The 18,638-nt window shown below is 40.9% G+C and overlaps 1 protein-coding gene across 2 annotated transcripts in view; it reads right to left on the bottom strand.

Annotated features, from left to right (window-relative positions):
• Window positions 1-18,638, bottom strand: part of AP1S3 (adaptor related protein complex 1 subunit sigma 3) — a 72,761-nt gene that overhangs the window by 10,740 nt on the left and 43,383 nt on the right. For both annotated transcript variants that reach the window (XM_004427628.3, XM_087424763.1), the window contains exons 2-4: window positions 14,165-14,343; window positions 12,204-12,312; window positions 3,228-3,365 (exon numbers count right to left, since the gene is read on the bottom strand). In XM_004427628.3, the coding sequence (XP_004427685.2) occupies window positions 3,228-3,365; window positions 12,204-12,312; window positions 14,165-14,343 (426 nt within the window). The remainder of the gene's footprint in view (window positions 1-3,227; window positions 3,366-12,203; window positions 12,313-14,164; window positions 14,344-18,638) is intronic.

The following is an 18,638-nucleotide window of genomic DNA, read 5'->3' as shown; positions in this document are numbered from 1 at the left end:
TACCTAGCTATTTCTCCTGAATCTACACATATACCTATTGCTTGAGCTAATGAGGTACCATTCGACCCTCCCTTCTTAACTTGCTTTCTAATTCTGTGGTCAAAACATCTTTTGTTTGTCGCCCCCACTGGTGATCTCAGGAATTGCAACCTCTGCAGTTAATAATCACTATCTTCTCCTTTAAGAGTTTCTTTTTCCTTCTAACCACTTTGCACCATGGTCCACAGGTCTTAGTTGTTACCCACAAGACAAGTGTTTCCTCAAGTCATCCCCAACCAATTAAACTGTTCCTTTCTTTCCACATCATCAGTGTCTAGCCTTAGTACACTCAGAATAAGCTTTGAGCATTTTGAGATTTGAGACTACATATCTTCTTACTAAATATGTGCAGGCAGCCTTTTATTCTAAGAAACTTTTATTAGGGAGGGGTAAGAAGAAAGTCCCAGGGGCTACTTCAAGGTTTTTAGCGGTGCTAAAAGTGAAAGCAATGTTACAAAGGCCTGCCTTAACCTTTAGTAACCACAAATATGTGCTTGGCTCCAAAGAAGAGAAAAAAAAAGAAAGCAGTACTTTTTTTTATTCATGCAATTATATTACTTCCGCCTATTCATTCCAAACTTCTCTGACCGGATATACAAGCAGACCAGATATACAAAATCAATTTTTCAACCAGCTCCCCACTTGTTCATTGATTCAGCTCAAGTACCAGAGCCCCACAGACCACTGATAACACTGTCCCTATGTGGTAGTTGCTGTTAATTCAACAAGAGAGATGTAGAGGGCGGTCATGAGATTGCCTGCTCACCATGGGGACACAGGGGCTAAATGGAGGGTCCCCTGAGACCCACCCATCAAGACCTTCCACTCAATCATCAGGGATATAAACTAACAATTAGTGTTTACTCGTGAAAGGCTCTACTCGAAATACCTGCTTCCCAGATTAAATGGACCTAGAAGCACCAGATACACTACAAGCTCTTTAAAACTCTTGCCTTCTGGGAGGGGTGGAGGGAGAAGTCAAAAGAACCCAGGTGTGTCTTGGCCCCAAGTCAAGGAGCTTTAATTACTGAAGTGCCAAACACCCTGTGAAAAGTCTCTTTCTCCTCTAAGGAGATTCCACAGTAAGGGCCCTGAGGATAGAATTATAAATAATTCTGGCATATTTAAAGAAAGGTTGTCTTGTGGAATTTCCAGACCACTGATTTCTCAACTGCCTTGAAAATTCCCTTCCTGTGGCATTTGGAGAGAGCCAAGTAAACATCAGAGAGATTAAATACATTTTTTGAGGTGAGAACACGTCTTGTAATAACTGGACCAGCCTCCTAACAGGCGCACTCGGAGGCTGATGGGTTCCCACTCAAACAGACAACTTTCTCAGTGGCGGTTCACCTCAGGACTGGCTCCTTAGATGGGCAAGAGCAAGTAATCAGCTCAAGAATGTGCCAAAATCGTTGCTGGGAAATCATGCCTAATGTTGTTTTATTAACTTAATCAGTCTCTTATTTCCAAACAGCAAGAAGAATGGCTTCAATGCCAATGTTTAAAGGAGACTTTATAATGCTCTAGAATCTCTTGACTTGCTGTTATGAAAATAAGAAGGTGGAAGGACTCACCGATGCCGTGGGAGGAAGCACTTAGAGGCAGCAGAGCTGGGACGGAACCCAGGCCCTCAAATGCACACTTGAGCTGGGGCTGGTGGGATTCTCATTTCGGAGGGCAAAGGGCAGTGGGGTGAAGCACTCTTTCTCACAGCATCCTTGGGAGGGGCCAATGGAGGCAAGTTCCTTTATGAGGTACCATGCAAATCTGGGCTGCCTCTAAAAGTCCCACTGTACTTTATATAAATATCACAGAGTCAGGAGCACGACCAAATGGACACTTCAGGGCCCATTTAAACCTTGGCAAGGAAGGCACCAGTATTCCCAATTTATTTATGCGAGTAGGAGCGCACACACAGCCTCCCCAGGAGGTATAAGAAATTTTAATTAAAATGATAAATGCCAACTTCAATAATAAAGCTCTAGGGGCCGGCCCCGTGGCTTAGCGGTTAAGTGCGTGCACTCCGCTGCCGGCGGCCCGGGTTCGGATCCCGGGTGCGCACCGAGGCACCACTCCTCCAGCCATGCTGAGGCCGCATCCCACATACAGCAACTAGAAGGATGTGCAGCTATGACAGACAACTATGTACTGGGGCTTTGGGGGAAAAATAAATAAATAAAATCTTTAAAAAAAAATAATAATAATAAAGCTCTAATGAAATAACGATGGACTGCTATTCTCCTTACCCAGGGTGGCACAGATATTTTAATGAGTCTTTTTATACCTCTCATAAAATGATTCTTGAAAAGAATAGCACCAAGCTTTTGATACCTTCTTGACAGTGAGGTATCCTCACTAAAATGCTCAGCCAAACTTGAAGAGCAAAGACTCTGGAGCCCAACTGCCTGGGTTCAAATCTCTATTCCACAGCTACCAGCTGTGTGACATTGAGCAGGTCACTTAACGCCTCTGTGTCTCAGTTTACTCTTTTTTTTTTTTTTGGTGAGGAAGATTCACCCTGAGCTAACATCTGTGCCAGTCTTCCTCTATTTTGTATGTGGGTCGCCGCCACAGCATGGCTGATGAGTGGTGTGTAGGTCTGCATCTGGGACCTGAAGCCACGAATCTGGGCCACCAAAGCAGAGCACACTGAACTTAACCACTACACCATGGGGCCAGACCCTACTCATCTTTAAAATGAGGGTAAAAAGACTACCTACCTCTTAGAGTGATTGTAACAATTAAAAAAGTTAAAACACGTAAGTTGCTTAGAAACTGTACCCGGGGGCCGGCCCCGTGGCTTAGCAGTTAAGTGCGCACGCTCCGCTACTGGCGGCCCGGGTTCAGATCCCGGGCGTGCACCAACATACGGCTTCTCCTGCCATGCTGAGGCCGCGTCCCACATACAGCAACTAGAAGGATGTGCAGCTATGACATACAACTATCTACTGGGGCTTTGGGGGGGCGGGGAGGAGGAGGATTGGCAATAGATGTTAGCTCAGAGCTGGTCTTCCTCAGCAAAAAGAGGAGGATTGGCATGGATGTTAGCTCAGGGCTGATCTTCCTCACCAAAAAAAAAGAAAACCGTACCCGGCACAGAGTCAGCACTCAATAAGTGTCGGCTAATCTATAATTGCCATCAGCAGCAGTGCCATCTTTTCCTGTGGCATGAGAAACTGCGTACTCACCTCCTGTAACATATCAGAATCTTCAATGGCTTTGACAGCGGATTTCTTGGATGTTTCCTGAATTTCTCCACCTATGATAAACTCGTCCAGGATAAAATAAGCCTTTTCGAAATTAAAGATAATATCCAGCTCGCAGACCTGGTAGGACAAAAGAACAAACGTTCATCAGAAGTATCAGGGGAAACCTGTGCCAGTGTCTCAAGCTTGTCAACAGTCACACCCATGTGGCACACCAAAGACAAAAATATCAGATGGTATTTTAAGGACAGAAAAATAGAACTAGGGAATTCCAGGCTTTTAATAAAAGTAAAACCACATTCTATTATAGCAGAGCATGTCCTTAGATGATACTATTTTACGTTGCAACCAGAAATTCGAGACTCAGAGGAGAGAAGCAGCTCAGCTCATCGTCTACACCAATGAAAGCGAAGCCTCAGCTGCATTTCAGCTACAAGGGCAGCACATCCTCTCTCCTGCTCTCTGATCTGTAAATCTTGGCTCCTAGCTTTAGGACTCTCAGAAGCTCACTCTTCAGAGGCAAATGAGCTCAACTGTGCTAATTTTTCTCAAAACCATGTCATAAGCCAGTGGTTCTCAAACTTCAGAGTGTATCAGAATCACCTAGAAGGCTCATTTCTGATCCAGGCGGTCTGGGTGAGGCCCGAGAGCATGAACTTCTATCCAGCTCCCAGGTGAGGCTAATGATGCTGGTCTGGGGACCACACATTGAGAACCCTCATCACTGTCATGGACCACAGCAGAGTCTGATAGATTTTGTTGCTTAAGTGCAGCAAGTGGCAAGACCACCCCCCATAACCCAAATAAGGCTCATTTCCAATTCTTCAACCAGACAGCAGCCACTCAGGCATTATCCTTGCTGTTTCCCTTCCCACTCATTCGTCAGCTGACTGACACCTAACTTTCCCTTTTATACATTCTTGAAGGTCTGCTAATTGAAAGACTTCAGTCTTCCCCACCTTGACCTCTTGGCAGCACTGGACACTCTTCACCAATCTCTTTCTGGAAAATCTCCTCCCCCTTACTCCCTGCCTTTGGCAACACCATTCAATGCCTATTCTTCTCCATCTCTCGTGATTCCTTCTCAGACTCCTTGGATGACTTATCTCCCCCTACCTTGCGTTCATTCAAGAAGTATTTACGGAGCGCTTGGGACATATCCATCAGCCAAACACCTCTGCCGCATGCTGCTGATGTTCTCGACGTCCATCTCCTTCTTAAACATTGGTGTTTCTCAGGAGAACCTTTTCACTTTGTAATACACATATTCTGCTAGACAGTCCCTTTGACTCTCTACAGCTGTATCTAGCATGCAGGTGACTTAACACACCTAGATGTCTAGCCCTGATCTCCATCTGGAACGCTAGTCCAATATTATCACCTACTAAGCAGATATCTCTGGGTATTCCTCAGTCCAAGTCACCACGTCCCAAACCGAAGTCAAGCATATTCTTTTCCCTTTGGCCCCTATTTTGCCCAGTAGCTGCAACCTCTATGTAGTGGTTGCAACCTCCATCTAGTGGTTAGGTCTAATTCATTCTAAAATTCAACTCATTTTCCCCCTCCCCCTCATTCCCCCTCCTCCTGTGGTCTGTCCCTCTCAATCTGGTCACCATTTCCTGTTGATTCCATCATGTAAATAAACCCCTAACCCTTCCCCTCTTCTCCATCGTCACTGCGCTGCTCAGGCCTGCAACATCTCACTTAGGCCGCTGCGATGACCTTCTAGGTGGTGTCTGCACCTGCTCAAGGCCAATGACCACCAACACTTTGCTAAAATGTTCCTCTGCTGCGTAAGGTCTGATGTTCAGGACAAAGTTTTAATTCCTCAGCATGGCATATAGGACTCTGTACAACCCAGCCCGGTGCTGCTCTCTGGCTTCCTGTGCCAGCTCTCACCGCACCCTACAGACACACATTCCTCAACTTCACCGTGTTCTTTCATGCCTTTGCCCTTTGCACATTCCGGCAGTTCCTGGAATGTTCCTCAAATGTCCTTTCTTTTATTCCGCTGGCAAAATCAAGCTCATTTTTCAAGGCCAAATTCAAAAGTCATGGGGCACAGTGTTTTCCCCAATCCTCTCTTTTCCTATTCAGTATGTGCACTAGTACACGCCTGTGTGCCCTAGTACACGCTTGTATGCACTAGTACACGCCCGTGTGCACTAGTATATGCTGACTTATCCCTCACGCACCCGGTACTGTAAGCTCAGGCACAGACCTTGTCGTAGTCATCTTTATATCCCTGGGATCTGGGACATAGTAGGACACAATAAATGTTTGCAGGATAAATGAATGAGTCAGCCACCATGTAGGCCTCCCTTCTATGATGCTGGGGATTAATGGCTTCACAGATCAACAATTCTCTGATCCTATTGAATGCTATGACTTTGCATAAAATGGATATGTCAATATTTTAGCAAATTGCTCCATATATTTAGGATTTAGGTCACTAAATTTGCAGACTCCACAAGGAAAATGGTTTATGTTGACAGATCCAATTGAATCTAGAAGCATAAGAATAAATGAATACAATACCACTATAATAAATGACCAGCTCAGAAAAACTCATCAAACTCATCTGTAAAGGTTACAGTCTCTTCATTCATTAGGAAACAGCACCAAATCAAAAGTGTGCATATATCTACATCTATCTCCCCTCTCCATCGAGAGCCTCTCCCTCTCTCTATACATGTGAGTGTATATATATAAGTATATATATGTCTACATATATGTAGGTATATACATACATACATGCATATACATATATGACCCATTTAAAATAAAAGAGTCTATTCACTGGGACATGACACTATAACCCAGGACTTGCCCAGACCTTTAGGGCTCCCTCTTGAGAACAACCATCAGAGAGAGGATGGCATCATAAAAGGGCATGTTCTCAGCTTATGAATGCTCTCTTTTACTTCTAGAACACTCTCATTCCAGGAATTGGAATGACGGGGGAGTCAGGCTCCCCAGGGAAAAATGTGGAGAGATCAGAGTACAGTGTGGGCCAGGCACTATAAACAAGATTAACAGTACAGCAGCAGAGTGGGGATAATATTTGCAACATATACAACAGGGAGGAAAGGATATTATCCATGATACAGAAAGAATTCTTGCAAATCCCTAAGATAAACATTACAATATAAAAAACAAATACAGTCATACAGTCATGCACTGCATAACAACGTTTCAGTCAATGGCCGACTGCATACACGATGGTGGTCTCATAAGATTAGTACCACACAGCCTAGGTGTGTAGTAGGCTATACCATCTAGGTTTGTGTAAGTTCGCTCTATGATGTTCACACAACAACGAAATCACCTAAGGATGCATTTCTCAGAACGTATCCCCGTTGCTAAGCAACACATGACCGCAAAGCCTGTCAAGAAGCACTTTGTAGACAAGGCAAGAAATGGAAAAGGCCAAAATACATGTCTAATAAGATGTACAGCCTCACTAGTAATCAGGGAAATGCAAATTAAATTAATGTTCATCTGACAATTAAGAAGAGAGAATATCTGCTGTGTCCCTGAGGTGCTCTGAGGGCCGGTGGGGGTCTCTTCGGAGAAACTACCACCCCAGGAAGGAGTCTCCGTTTAGTTCTGACCCCCTCAGTCCAGGCTTGGGGGCTTCAGAGGCTGCACTCAGGAGGGACCCTGCTGTCGCCAGGGCTGCTTTTCCTGAACATGCTGCAAGCATGTGAAAGTAGTTGGAGTCCCCTGGCAACGAATAAATTCATTAAAAAATTTTTTTTAATAAAAATTGAAATTAAGAAAAAGAGATAATATCCAGTGCTGGTGAGAGTATGGATAAACAGGTACTCACCTTCATTGTTGGTGGAATCTGTAAATTTTATAGGCCATTTGGAAGGGTCAAATTGTAGTATCTATCAATTTTAAATGTACAAATCCTTTGACCCAATAATTCCACAAGGAATTTATTTTTATGCTATACTGAAACTAGTGCACAATAATATACATGAACAACAAAGATTACGGCGGTATCACTTATAATAAAAATTGGAAACAACCCAAAATCCATCCATAAGGGAATTGTTTAAGTAAAGTATGATATACCCTCCTTGGGTATGGTATGGTATACCATGGGAATTCTATATAGAAGTTGGAAAGAATAAGGTCGATTTCCACGGATAGACATGGAAACAGCTCCAAGACAGACTTGTAAGGGGAAAAAACGTGGCAGAATAATATGCATAATGCAACCCCATTTTTAAAAAAAACTATATATGTCTAGAAGGCTACGTAAAAAATATACATTATTCATAAATTTTAAACAATATAAATACACAAAAAGAAAGCACAGTAGATCAGATATCCATGCACATGTAAGGAGGTAGGAGAAGTAAGCAGTTACCAGACGTCAGAAGAGGCAGGAAGTCGGGAGTTACAAGAGCTGAGGAACCTCAGAGTTCAAGGCAGGTGTAGACCAGGAATCCAAGAGAAACAGCAGCCTCATTACGAGAAAGCGGCAATCAGAATCCTGCAAATTGAACCTGACAGATACTAACACAAGTTCTCTGGGAACTTTGCATACCCCACGCTCAGAGCAGCAACCCATCCCCAAGCCTGCAGGGCTCGCCAGCAGCCATGGGGCAATTAATTTATTGCACCTAATTTCAAGGGATGGGGATAAGGTAAGGTGGTATGCCAAGTCAGATACGCACAAAACACACACACACACACACACACACCCCCAATGTGGATATACAGTTACTCTCTCTAGATCATAAGAGAAATGGATGCACAAGTTCTATTGGCATCATAGAGAATATTACCAATGAGCAACTATTTCATACACAGGATGTCCAAAATGCTACTCTATGGTTATTCTTTAAGTCTGACCCCAAGGGGTTACTGTATCTGAGAGTAAGAAGAGAAAACATCTCAGGAGAACCTTAGACCAAATGTAGGTTTCTTCAGCTAAAGGTGAATTACTCAAATACTTCTAATTCCACCTCAAGGAAGCTATCCCAGCACATCAGAAATATGCCCTTGATGCTCCAATGACTGAACTCCATCTAATTATGCAAAAACATATGGCTTCCATGTTAATAAACATGAGCCTCTACTTTTTTTTTTTTTTTTTTCATTTTAGCATGTTTCTATTTTCTGGAAGAAAGCTTATAAAAGGCAGGAACAGTGATAACTTTATCTTTGATCTCCTAGCCTTGTGCTGTACTATAATTTGGCTTGAGGGTCTCCTCTTATGGCAGAATATGTGATATAGTGAGATTATTTCTGACATTTTTTTTTTTTTTGTGAGGAAGATCAGCCCTGAGCTAACATTTGTGCTAATCCTCTTTTTGCTGAGGAAGACCGGCTCTGAGCTAACATCTATTGCCAATCCTCCTCCTTTTTTCCCCCAAAGCCCCAGTAGATAGTTGTATGTCATAGTTGCACATCCTTCTAGTTGCTGTATGTGGGACGCGGCCTCAGCATGGCCGGAGAAGCGGTGCATCGGTGCGCGGCCAGGATCTGAACCCGGGCCGCCAGTAGCAGAGTGCGCGCACTTAACTGCTAAGCCACCGGGCCGGCCCATATTTCTGACATTTCAATAACTAAAGCCTTTTGGATAGAGTCTAAGGAGGACCTTCCCTTAGTGAATTCTGTTCTAAAGAAAATACAAAAAGTTTCAAGTTATAGACAGTAAATTTATAAAACTATATCTAAAATAATAATGACATGTAAGGTACAACTCCATAGCAATTGACAATTTATAAAGTATTGTTAATTACACTATCTCTTGGACCCTCACAGCAGCCCCCTGAGATTAGCAAAGTAAATGTTTCTATTAACCTTTTTGAGTGTCATTTTCCTTATCTGAAAATAGAGGTATATACCATGGGCCAAATCATGACTCTGGTTATTGAGCGAGCTGACACCAGGATCCAGCAGGACTCAGAGTGCTCCTCCTCTTACAAGAAAATTCCCTCCATCAAGATCAAACCTCTCTGAGACAGCAACACCCACAGCCTCCAAGTGCATCAGTAAAAACTCATGCGACAGTCTGTAATGGGAAAATATGGCCAGCGTCTAATCCTCAAAAAAGACGCTTATCTACTGTGCGACTTGGAGGCATTTCCTCTGAGCCTCTATAAATTGGGGTTAATGCTACTTACTGAAGATCGAAAGATTAACTAGTTTATCCTTGTAAATCTCCTTGGAATTGAAAAGTGCTAAAGAAAATACATAACTTAAATTAGTAGCCAGAGATTTTGATTTATCTGTCATAGGAAGGCAATATTTTCCAATGTTATAAGAGACACTTGGCACAAAGTTTTCTCTTGGATAATATAAGGAAACCTTCAGTATCAACAGAAGAGGAAAAGAAAGCCAAAGAGAAATATATTATTCCTGAGATCATGTCAACGAGAATTAGGAGCAGTAAGCTTTGCTCATCACTGTTAATTAATAAGAACTGAACACCTACTGGGCATATAGCCTTGAATTGCTCTTAGCTGCTCTTAGCTTAATGAAAGATGCATTGAATTTTTTAGTGAATTAAATTTTGGTTCATGACAAAGACAGAGCTTCTAAAGGTATGCCAAAATAGGATGAAAAATTAATGTTAGAGAAATAGGAATTCATTCTGATTCTCCTTATACTTTAACTGGGCTTAGCACTGGTGAAGGTGATTCAAATTCTCTCGAGAAAGCAACGTGTTCTGAAATTTGGTAAGCTAAGATTGAGATCGAAATTCAACCCCAATTCACGTTATCACAGTTGGATCAATCTAGGAAAACACAACAGGTCAAATCCGAGTGTGGAAATGAGCGGGGGGAGGCAGGTTGTGGGAAAGCCTGGGTCTTGGACCTCAGGAACACTCCTTCCAGCCTTTGTAAAAGGGAAAGTCTGCAGTATATTATTGCAAAAGAAAGTACCAAAATGTCAGAATTCATTTGAATAATACAAAGCATAAAATTAAATAATTTCAAGTTAGAAAACATGCTATTATGTATTTGCAAATCTCTGTTTAAAGAATGAAAATAAACTTGGTGAGCCAGGAGAAAGAGAAAGAAAAATAGTCTGGCTGTCTTAGTACTTCTCTACACTAACCAACAACCTGAAATCCCTAAAGCAACATTTTAGGTCTTAACGACATCACTTATAAAGGAAAAAAAAAATGAATAAAAGGGAGGGAGAGAGAGCGGGCAGGCAAATTCGTTCGGAAACCTTTCAAGTATTCATCCTTGTGAAAAGTGTTGTAACAAATCTCACAAAACCCATACCAATACTGCAAATGCAGCTCATTCCAGTAAACTGAACACAGAAAACTCTTCTGCAAGCAAATTCTCCTAACAACACTTAATAAAAATCTTCAGTGAGTGAGGAAACAGGGAAGAGAGCATTACTGAGAAGAAAACATTTTCCAAATCCAATGATTTATTTCTTGTGACTGTGAACTGGATGAAATGTTTCTGGGATATTTGCTAAAACCTGTCCCAGAGCTGGTTACACGTGGTGAAAAAACAAGCAAATATATCCTAGGTCATGATCTTGAGAGAGACTTGCAATTTGGTGGTCAAGCAAATCCTGTACCAGTTAAGGATAAGTCAAGGCTGTTCTGTGTTGTGGGAGCACTGGATATGTCAGGGATATAAAGAAAAAAGCCAGAAGGTTGGAGAAGTGGTCTAGGACCAATATTTAGAAAGCTTAAATGCCAGGCTAAGAAGTTTGAATTATAGATGATGGGAAGTGACTGACGAGGAATGTCACCCTAGATCTATGCTTTGTAAGGAAGATGGTACCTAAGAGGCCAGGGAAGGGGAGCAGAGATGAGCCCAGGGGCAGAAAGGGCCAGAGACGAGGTTTAAAAGTAAAGCAAAACTGCCATCCCATGTATACCTACACTCATGAAAGTGGAAGAAGGAGATGAATTTTAGTCCAATTTGAATAGACAGAGGCAGATTTTAGTAAAGGGTGAGGAAAGATGAAAGAAACACTGTCCTTTTGCAGTGAAGGATCCTGGGACATAATTAACTCAATCACAAGACAGAAGAGGTTTTCAGAAGATGATGAGTTTGGTTCTTGTCACATTAAGACTGAGATGACTATAAGAAGCCCAGTAAAGACCATCATCAACAAAGTAACAAAGAGTCATCTGGTAACGGATTTCCAGGAAATCCAAAGCCAAGTAGACACACAAGAGGAGTATGAAAAGCCAGAGGCATTTGGAGGGCAGGCGGAGGAAGGGAACTCAGGGGAAGAAACCAAGGAGGGTCCTCCAGAAACCGAGGACCAGAATCAGCAGAACTCAGTGGCGTGGCAAAATCAAGAGAAGCGAATTTAAAGAGAGAGTTGTGATGTGCAAGAATCCAGCGCTGCAGACAGACTAAGGCGGGTGAAGATCTAAGAAGCATCGCTGGTGTCGACCATTAGGAAGGGGCCAGTGGTAACTTTATGATTTCCTTGGAGCAATAAAGATGGAAGCCAAGCCTTAAACTGCTGCGGACTGAAGGAGTTCTGAGATTGGGGATCTCGTATAGTCTATTACTTGGCAGTAAATACTTGGAGATGGACTAGCAACGAAGGAAGAGGATTTTGGTTTTGTTTGGTGTTTTTTCCTTACCTATAAATAATATTAAAGAATACTTGTAGCTTAGTAAAAGAAGCCAGAGAGGGGATAAAAAGTCAAAACAGAAGAGAGGTGACAAAGCCAATGAAGAATAAGGGACAAACTATCAATTTAATTCTAGTTCATTGAAACAAGGTCTCTAGTGTGGTTGTGGTCTGAAGACAGAGACACCACTTGACTCCTGAAAGCTTTGGATCTTTCCAAAGATCTTTGGAAAAGCCTTGTATTCTGATCCTTGGTACAAATGCAATTCATATCTTAGATTTGAGAGAGAGAAGGAATGTGATGAAAGACAGAAGCGAAGTAAGAGCTGAGATGGAGACTGACTAATTCTAACAGACCAGAACAACACTTACATTTCCAAAGTATTTGTCCAGCAACTCCACATAACGATGCACGATCTCTAGTGTCAAGAGCTCATTGTCTTGATTTTCTACTGCACAGCAAAAATATAAACTAGCATACCTTGAAAAGAAAAAAATAAAGTAAAACACAAGGACACATTGAACAACCTGAAGGTAGTTTCTCCCCAACGAATATGCAAAGTTACCTCCTCCCCTCCAGAGATTCTCCCCGTCCAAGTCCAAGGATGAAATCATTATTCAGCACATCCAATATCCTCCCAAAATGTAAAACAGAATACATAAAAATACCGTGGTGATTGGAATATTTCTGTTATTTATGTGAAAGGTCTAAAGAAAACTTTACCTTGAGGAGCTGTTCTCAGGGGACAGAGTTCTTTGGCCTACAGGAATCGAGGTGCCTGCTCTGGCCCCTCCCTGGCTTGCAAACTCCTTTCTAAACTCCAAACCGCTGACCAAGGGTCTCAGGGCTCCACGGTGCCCACCTTCTCACTTCACACTGTACTGTAGTCATTCTGGATGTGTCTTCTGCCCTCAGCTTGTCAAGTCTTCCCCTCCCCTGTGTGTTTCTTCGGCCTAAAATATTCTTCCCCATCCTCACTCATGTGGCTAACTCCCAATTCTCCTGTAGCTCTGAGCTTGGATGTCATCTCCTCCAGGAAATCTTCATCCTCTCTGAGCAGATTGGATGCCCCTGCTATGCATCCCTGTGCCTCCCCCATCACAGCATCTGATGCCCTTCACTGCCATTTCATGGCCTGTCTCTCCCCCACTAGATCAGTGGCTTCCCAAAGGCAGATACTGAGTCTGCCTTGTTCACCATCGTGTACCCAGTACCTGTAAAAATCTACTGAGAGAACCGCTGAACCTATCCTTTATACAATGGTTTAAATGACAATTTTTAGAAAACCAGCAGGCAGGGAGTAGGGACAAGCTTCTTGTTGACAAGTACTTCCTGGGACTTTGCCTCTCCCTCCCTAGGATGCTTATTATAAAGGGCCCTCGCTGACATCTCTCAGGATGCTAGTACTAAAAGTTTTGATCTTGGACCCAGCAGAAGGAGCTTTGCCCAGGCACTTCCTGGTAATTTAATCCATTAAATACGGTCTGTGGAGGTTACCTCTGTCTTTCCCCTTCCGGTTTGGTAAACATCCCTTATAAGAGCCTTTCTAATGTGCGTTTTCCTTCTGGAAGTTGCCGTAGGATGTTGGATGGAGGGTCAGGTCGGCTGTGTTCTGGTGCTGCCCTGGGCATCAATTACCTGGGTCTTTATTGGCAAAATTACTTTACCTTTTGAGGCCCTCATTTCCTCAATTATCAACTGGGGTTCCTTTCCAGTATGGTCTTGCCAAGGCAAGTAGGTGTAGTAAAAAGAGAATATATAGGGTTTAAAGCCAGAAAGATCCGGATTTGAATCCTGGCTCTGCCAAGTATCACTCCATTACTGCCACTGACGACTAATTACTTAAACCCTCTGTGGTTTTAGTTTCCTCATCTGCAAATATGAGTAATAATAACTATGATAAGAGCTACCCATCTCTCTATCACATTAACCTGCGTTTTTTTCCATAGTGTGTGTTACTAACCGAAAATGTTTTGTTTGCTTAACCAAGGAGTAAGCTCCATGAGAGCAGGAATGTTCTGGGTCTTGTTCACTTCTGAATCCACAGCCATTACAACAGTGCTGGGAATTTTATAGTTGCTCGTAAGATATTTCTTGAATGCTTGTGTGCATCATCAACGTGTAGACTAAGTACCTAGAATCCATCCTGGCACGTGGAAGGCCTTTCGATAAATGAGGGTTCTTTTCTAGTTAGTCTATTGCTACACATATTTGGGCTCCAGCTTTCAAAGTTTTCAGTAAATGATGGAATTGGTGTTGCAATCTAAAATGTTCGGGATTCAACAAACCAAAGCAATAATGAGCAATTCAGTTCTCCTAAAGTTACTCACACCTTTTATAAACAAGTTTTAGCTCCTTCCAATCAACAAAGCTGCTTGTCCTCTGGCCACGAGAGAGAATAATCTGTACAATCTCCCGGGTGATCTTTTTCCTTTCCTTGTCAGGGAGCGTAGTGTACCATTTCTGCAGCCGTAATTTCCCTTGTCGACTGAACAGCAATATGAAATGTATCTAGAACAAATAAAGGACAGAAAAAAACCAGAACTTGGTGAACCAAATCATTCTCTGTAGACACTGAAATTCAGTGGCAGGGTTTACAAAGGATTATAATTCTGAACAAATGAAAAAAAGACTTACTTGCCTGAAAACTATCTCATCTGACAAATTACATTCAACCTATCATAGAACAAAGAAATGTGAACATCATGAACACAGTTTATTTATATTACAGGAGAAATATAAGTTCTTTTTAAATTTCTGTTACAAGTCACAAACTCACTTTTGGGAGAAAAACATATCAAGGAAGTACATAATTCTTTTGAGAAAACTAAAATTCTTCCTTCACGAGCCAAAAAAAAAAGTGAAAAACACTGGAAGAGTTTACTTTAAAAATTCCATCCCAGTTCCGTATCACAACTATAGAAACATAATGATAACAGAGAAATAAAGGAGAGAAGTGAGGGAAGCAAATGAGGATGAAACAAGGAGAAAGAGTGCAAAAGGGATCATATTCTAAGTCTTTTTTTACATAAAAACTGTATATATTTAAGGTGTCCGACATGATTTGATATATATATACATAGGGAAGTGATTACTACAGTCAAGCTAATTAACATATCATCTCCTCACACAGTTACCATTTTTTATGTGTGATGACACCTGAAATATACTCTCTTAGCAAATTTCCAGCACTCAATACAGTATTATTAACCATAGTCACAATGCTGTACATTAGATCTCTAGACTTACTCATCTTATAACTGCAACTTTTGTACCTTTTGACCAACATTTCCCCATTTCCCCCACCTCTCTGTTCCTGGTGAACATCCTACTCTCTGCTTCCATGAGTTTGACGTTTTTAGATTCCACATATAAGTGAGATCATGCAGTTATTTGTCTTTCTGTGCCTGGCTTATTTCATTTAGCATGATGTCTTCCAGGTTCATCCATGATATCACAAATGACAGAATTTCCTTCTTTTTTATGGCTGAATAATATTCCATTGTATATATATATATACCACGTTTTCTTTATCTATTCATCTGTGAGTGGATACTTAAATTGATTCCATATCTTGGCTATTGTAAATAATGCTGCAATGAATATGGGAGTGCAGATATCTCTTGAAGATACTGATTTCATTTCCTTTGGAAATATACCCAGAAGTGAGGTTGCTGGATCACATGGTCATTCTAATTTTAATTCTTTGAGGAACCTCCATGCTGTTTTCCATAATGGTTGTACCAATTTACATTCCAACCAACAATGTACAAGTGTTCCCTTTCCTCCATATCCTCACCAATACTTGTTTTCTTTTGTCTGTTTGATAATAGGCATTCTAAAAGGTGTGAGGTGATATCTCATTCTGGTTTTGATTTGCATTTCCCTAATGATTAGTGATATTGAATATCTTTTCATGTACCTGTTGGCCATCTGTATATCTTCTTTGGTGAACTGTCTATTCAGGTCTTTTGTCCATTTTTTCAAGTTATTTGTTTTCTTGCTATTGATTTGTTTGAGTGCCTTATATATTTTGGATATTAACCCCTTAACAGATATATGGTTTGCAAATATTTTCTTCCATTCCATAGGTTGTCTCTTTGCTCTGTTGATTGTTTCCTTTGCTGTGCAGAAGCTTTTTAGTTTGACACAATCCCATTTGTCTATTTTTGTTTGGGTTGCCTGTGCTTTCGGGGTCATATCCAAAATATTATTGCTGAGACCAATGTCAAGCTTTTTCTCTATGTTTTCTTCTAGTAGTTTTATAATTTCAGGTCTTACATTTAAGTCTTTAATCCATTTTGAACTGGTTTTTGTATATGGAGTGAGATGAGGGTCCAATTTCATTCTTCTGCATGTGGAAACGAGTTTTCCCAGCAATACTTATTGAAATGACTGTCCTTTCCCCATTGTGTGTTCTTGGCACCTCTGTTGAAGATCAAACTAAGTCTTAAACATAAGCTCTTTGCTCCACTTTGTGGGTTACTTGGCTGAGAGCTTTAGAATCAACCATCTCAAGTTACAATTGTCTTTGGCATCACAATGGATTCTTAACAATTTAGATAGTATGTTGGCTACATTAGGAAGCAACCTGACTTTATTTTCAACTAAGTTTCAAATATGAATGTTCATATTTCAATGAATTTTAAAAGCTTTCAATGAGTAGAAGACATTGTAACATGTAGAAGTTTACCTTGGTACCTTGGAGCTATGGTAGATTTTCTTTTTGGGAATTGTCAGATAGTCTGATCTTTACTTTATGAGAGATTAAGTTTTTTCAATCCACAGCATGAGAAAATCACGTTTAGAATCATAATTTATTTTGTTGGGTTTTTGTTTTGTTTTCTTTTTTAAAAAATAAAATTCATTGTTGGGGTTAATTGTCATGGAGGGAATGATATACTGGGAACCAAAATAATTAAATTAAAAAAAGACTTTTTGCAAATAGAATACTCAACCCCTTTTACTGATAAGGTTTGGCTCTGAATGTCACAGCATAAGTCACAAAAACTCACTAGGTGGTGATATCTGAGGCCAAGAGAAACCAGGCTCTTCCCTCAGAACTTCCCCTACCCCCACCCTACAGAATTTGAGGTCTTCTTAACAGAAAAATGTAGCTTTATATTGTCTTAGAAAGGAAACATCTGTTATGACAAGGAATCGAGGACCAAGACACCACACATGAAGAGAAATCAAGTTAAAAAGCCCTGCTCATCTAGCAGCTTTAAGAAAAATCATTCTCAGTCTGAAATTTCTGCTTAGAACACAGCATTTTCTTAAATACCCATTTCACTATCCGTGCTGGTATAAATAACTCAATAACAGAGCTCAGTTACTGTTTTCTAAGAATCATATTGAGAGGTATTTTTGCTTCCAAGAAGAGATAATCATAAAAGTGACATTCTAAAAGTATAAATCGAATGGTGATAGAAAGAGAAAACCTCAGGATCTTGAGAACAAGGCTCAGCTTTGGATCATCATCAACAGATAAGACTACTCAATCCAATGTCTAATCAATGGTCAGATTTTTTTTTTTTCCTGAGGAAGACTGGCCCTGAGCTAACATCCATGCCCATCCTCCTCTATTTTTATTTTTTTATTTTTTGTATGTGGGATGCCACCACAGCATGGCTTGATGAGCAGTGCACACAGGATTCGAACCTGCAAACCCCGGGCCGCTGAAGCGGAATGCACTACACCACCAGGCCAGCCCCAATGGTCAGACTTTTACTAGAGAAATGAAATCCACACATTTTCTTGGTATTCCCTTTGCATTTCCTATCAGAAAATTTTCTTCTTCCCACCTAATCTAAATCTCTTCTATTACAATTTAAACCAATTTTCCTTGATTTTATCCACAGAGTATATAAAAAGATTATATATCACTATCCTTGGAATAATAACTAACTTCACATGTTTGAAGACAGCCTTTAAGTCCAACCTGAGTTTTTTTCCTTCCAGAAGAAATAACCCTGGTTTCACGTCTTCTCCTTATTGGTTCTATTTTCAGATCTCAAGATCATCACTGTTGTGATTTCCTCCAGGATTTCTCCATAGGCTAAACGTTACTTTTAATTTGTGGTGCTCAGATCAATGCCCACGGTGAAGGGCTGGAACTATTGCTAAGTTTAATTGTAGATTACTTCCTAGTTCTTCTCTGCAGCAACCTTTACTCAAGATCAGGTGACTGCCTTCTTAAGCACGGATGAAATAGTGTAGAACAATAAACAAAGAGCAATTTTTCATTCTAACAACAAATTCAAAGAGAAAGGATGATCAGGAACACAAGACACACTTTAATAAAGCCCATATAAAACATAAAAATGCGTTCCAAATTCAAAAGAAGCAACAAATAGGTTCAAGTTTATCCCATAATTGCATAGCCTAAGACAGTGTTGAAAGATTTAGTCCTCTCAAGTTCTACTCTGAGCGAGAACCAGAGCTTTGGTTGTGGTGTCTGGTGCCTGTCACATCTCTGGAGGTAACAGTGTAGCTTGCGAGAACCAGCAGAATGAATTGCAGTGATTCACAAGAGTTCATCAACCCCAGCAATTAATTTTATCCAACTCATCAGTGTAGTCATTCAAGGCATATTGGAATAACACGTTTCAAGAGGTTAATCAAATATCATGTTTGATTAGCATTAGCTTGAGTGTAGAAAAAAAGGCAATTGGAAAGTTTTTTTCAATATTTAAAAAGAGCCAAGTTAAATTCAAGTTGATGTCATAAACAAACTTCATCTGACATCAGAAAACAACACTTGGACATTCCCTTTCTGTAATATTGCTGAGATGAAAGGAGTGATG

Source organism: Ceratotherium simum, chromosome 37 (genome assembly GCF_057802395.1).
Source record: "Ceratotherium simum simum isolate JZ-2026a chromosome 37, ASM5780239v1, whole genome shotgun sequence".
Classification (NCBI taxonomy): domain Eukaryota; kingdom Metazoa; phylum Chordata; class Mammalia; order Perissodactyla; family Rhinocerotidae; genus Ceratotherium; species Ceratotherium simum.
This window is presented reverse-complemented; position numbering and strand designations above follow the sequence as displayed.